The 4,365-nt window shown below is 35.1% G+C and overlaps 1 protein-coding gene across 1 annotated transcript; it reads right to left on the reverse strand.

Annotated features, from left to right (window-relative positions):
- Nucleotides 1-1,439: 1,439 nt before the first annotated feature.
- Nucleotides 1,440-2,381, reverse strand: LOC128101761 (olfactory receptor 8K3-like). Its single transcript, XM_052725120.1, has one exon. It carries the CDS (start codon nt 2,379-2,381, stop codon nt 1,440-1,442), a length of 942 nt encoding a protein of 313 aa, XP_052581080.1.
- Nucleotides 2,382-4,365: the final 1,984 nt, after the last annotated feature.

The following is a 4,365-nucleotide window of genomic DNA, read 5'->3' on the forward strand; positions in this document are numbered from 1 at the left end:
AAAATAATGCAAAACCCAGTGAAAAGACAGAATATAGTTTATGGATGAAACAAAACATATCAGCCTTAAGATGACCCACACACATACTTACTGAGAAGCAACTTATGAAAGAATTGAATGACAAAACAACTATGAGTTTTAAGTAAGAATCACTTGAATTTAGAGAAGTCAAGTAACAATAGTGCTAAAAAGTCAGTAAGAATCTAATTCAAACTGTTGAAAAATCATGATCTGTCCTAAGACAGAATATGAGTACATTAGATAAACATAGTAATGGTGGACTCACTTGTGTACAGACAAGCCATGAGTTTTTCAAGAACAGATGTTGTTGAATCTCTTGGTTGCTGAATAGTCAAATATTTAGACTGAGCAGTTTTATATATAAAAGAACACTAAGGAAAAGGGGGGCACATTTAGATTTATCATGTGGAAGGAGTACTTGCACATTTTTTTCATGAATGACTCTAACCATGAGTTGCAATTAGCAGTTCTGAGATCATAATCAAATTTGATCTTAATATATCTGTATCAATGAATTTTAGCCTAAAACTGAAAGTCTTTATTTACAAAAAACAGAAACACAGATATGAACACATAATAGAATGAACCCTGCAAATTTCACTGTAATGATAAAAATGCCACACACAATTCATGACCTCTTTGGTTTCCCCAAGCATCATAGGACTCAGTAACACATATTTGGGATACGTTGACCCTCAACGCAATATTACTCTCTATAGACTGTACCCAAGTCCTATTATTAAAATTCTTACTTTCCTGTATATGAATTTCTGAACAGTCTTATTAAATAAGAAACACAGAGCCAAATACAGGGGTAAAAGCTGAAGAGATCAGAAAAATAGCAAATAGCCACTCATTAACCTTATCTTACCACCACACTGTAGCTTCCCAAGAGAGAGCCTCTTTCTGTCTAACCTGTGATTTTATTACCTTCCTGTTCTGCGTACTCATTGTCTCTAAGCTCAGCCACATCACTTCCTTGTCACTGCAGGTCTATATAGACCTCCAGGTCTCTATGGTAGGTACTGGGGTTAAAGGCATGTGTCACCATGTTTGACTGTGTCCTTGACCACAAAGAGACTCTGCCTGCCATGTGATCTGATTAAGGGCATGTGCTACCACCGCCTGCCTTCTGTTTATGACTCGCTATGACTTCTGATCTCCAGGCAAATTTTATTTATTAACATACAAATAAAATATCACATTTCAGCACAAATAAAATATCACCACATTTTTCCTTGAGAGAAGCAAAAACTTTTTTCTTTTCTTCCTTAATATAGTTATAATAAATAAAGTTGTTTTAGTACTAAGACTCAAGTAGATGAAATAAATATTGAGCCTATTCATGTTAGCGATGAAGAAAACAATGTAGGTTTACATTTAAAGCAGACTTTTATGGCTTTTATTGTATGCAACTTTTATGAAAAGATGTTGGCTATCTTTTTCCAGGTTCTTTCTAGGGCATCTTTTACATCTTTATTCCTCAAGCTATAGATCAAGGGATTCAACATTGGGATAACAAGAGTGTAAAATATGGAAGACACTTTATCAGTTTCAAATGATTGACTGGACTTGGGCTGCACATACATAAATATCAAAGTTCCATAGAAGACAGTGACTACTGTCAGGTGGGACCCACAGGTTGAAAAAGCCTTGCGCCTGCCCTCAGGAGATTTCATCCTCAGAACGGCTATGAAGATAAGCAGGTAAGACACAAGTACAACCAGTAGAGAAGAAATCAAATCAAAAGTTGCAAAGAACCTAATTATCAATTCAACCTCAAGTGTGTTTGAACAGAGCAAAGATATCAAGGGGATACAGTCACAGAAAAAATGATTGATGATATTGTGTCCACAGAAGGATAAAGTGAATATCCTTAGGGTGACAACTAGAGACACAAATACACTGTAGAGATATGGGATTGCCACCAGTACCCAACATATTCTTTGTGACATGATAGCCATGTAGAGCAGAGGGTTACATATAGCCACATAGCGGTCATAGGACATGGCAGACAGAATAAATAGTTCACAAGTAATAAAAAGAAGAAAGAAGGCTAGCTGTGTAGCACAAAGATAATAGGAGACTGAACTATGCTCTGTAACAAAATTCAGTAACATTTTGGGTCCTACAGCTGTAGAATATCCAAGATCAGTGAGAGCCAGATGTCCTAGAAAAAAGTACATGGGTGTTTGCAGCCTGGAGTCCACCTTAGTGAGGAGGAAGATGCTTACATTGCCCACTGCAGAGATGAGATAGACAATGAGGAGCAACACAAATAGTGGGGTCTGCAGCTCAGGACGGCCAGTGATGCCTTTCAGAATGAATTCAGTCAGCACTGTGAGATTCCCTTTCTCCATGCAGGTGTATTTCAGATTCTGTTCTGGATAGAAAAAAATCCTGTAGTCAAAAGATTTGAGACATTGTCACTTTCAAGCCATTTACTAAGTAAATCTCTTCTGAATGTTATATATTGAAAGTTTAATACAGAACATTTTTAAATGAATGCACATCTTATTTACATACAGCAAAATATAAATGATAGAGAGGGCTTTGTTTTTCATATAATGCATCTTGCTAATTAAAATTTATTCAGTGATTCAGATATTTCATTTGTATAAATTTGGAGTTGAAATATTATTGGCAATGAATTGTTTAAAAACTGCCAAAGCTTAAACACACCACACTGTATACAACTTCCAGCCACTAGCAATATTCATTGTTCTTTAATTAAGAATTTAATAAAAGAAGAAGAATGTGAGTAAGGAAGGAAGGAAAGAAGGAACAGAGGAAATCAGAAGGAAGCATGGAAGAAATAAGGGAATGGAGGGAGGAAAGGAGGAAGGATACAAAAGAAAAGAGGAAGAAAGGATGGAAGAAATGAGAGAGATGATAGGTGTAAAAAGATGATGGTTTGATGTAATAGGCAGATATATTAGGTAACATGATGGAGATCCAGATATAGATGGTACAAATACATAAAATAATTAAAAAATAAATATTAAACTCTTCAGGGTTAGGTAAGTGGATAGTGAATTATTACCATAATAATATTTTCATATTTTTACACAATCATGAAATAGTGACAATCAATACATCCAATATTACCAAGTATGCTACAATTTCAGGCTCTGATTTCATAATGCAAATTGTGAAAATTAGTATATAAATCATCATTTCAAAGCACAGGTCTTATAACTACAGGTGTTACACCTTTTAAAACACTTGTAAACATTGGACATACATGAAAATTTAAGATATTACAAGAAAGAACAATTGAAACTGTCTTTATGAATAAACAAATAGCAGTTCTATCCACGTAGATACAGTGTACAGCATGGTATGGTATATGTGAAGTATACAACGGATACCTTGCATAAGCTATACACGGGTACAACTCTGTGCCTATGTTGAAAACAATGAAGTCCTAACCACGTAGGAAAGATAAAGAAAGACAAAAGGATTCTGCTTTTTTGTGGTATTTAAATATATAGAGGTTTTTGTGTGTGCTTGCATGTAACTGGGAATTATACCTAGGACCTTCACCATGCTAAGCAAGAGCTCTTATTTTAGATAAGACCTTACCATGAAGTCCTGGTTTACCTTCTTGCTTCTTCCTTTATAATTACACATGAACTGGTTTTTTAGATCTCATTCCCTATGGTGCGATGCCTTACTAAGGCTTGATGTAGGGGGCAGGGGCTAAGTTCAGCCCCAACATGGTGTGACAGCCTGTGTTGACTACCCAAGGGAGGCCTTACCCTCTATGAGGAAAGGATGGGGGTGGAATGGGGGTAGGTGGGGCGGAATGAGAGAAGAGGAGGGAGGAGGATCAGGGGTTGGTATGTAAAAGGAAAGAAAAACTTTTTTTAAATGAAGCATTATATAAAAAAGAATTACATAGATTTTACTCTTTAGTTCCAGATAAACGTACAGGAAGAGCTTTATTTATATGCACATTCTTCTGTAGGAGGACTTAAATTCAGTTAGTGTGATAAAATGATGAATAAATGAGCAAATGTTAATTAAGACATAAATATTCAAATTGTCCCAGAGCATTCCCCACTGATCCTCATTGCCTTACTAAAATGAGAGAAGCAGAATTCTGTTGTTTTTGCATAGCTTTTCTTATAATTTTTATAATTTTAATTCTATTCTAGCCTTACCTATATTTGTATAAATTTAGTAGAACTTTTACAGTTCCATTGTGGACATTTATTTGTAATTGAAATATATGTTTTTGAATATAACAAATTTGATTTAATACATTGTTGAAGAACCTAGAAAAATGTGTGGTGGACATTTGAAAAAACTGAGGTCATTTGAAGTGGTTTTGTGCAATTA

Source organism: Peromyscus californicus, unplaced genomic scaffold, assembly GCF_007827085.1.
Source record: "Peromyscus californicus insignis strain IS unplaced genomic scaffold, ASM782708v3 Scaffold_7__1_contigs__length_154581171, whole genome shotgun sequence".
NCBI lineage: Eukaryota > Metazoa > Chordata > Mammalia > Rodentia > Cricetidae > Peromyscus > Peromyscus californicus.

Coding starts and splice junctions, on each gene's coding strand:
- LOC128101761 (XM_052725120.1), bottom strand. CDS start 2,381: ATGGAGAAAGGGAATCTCACAGTGCTGACTGAATTCATTCTGAAAGGC.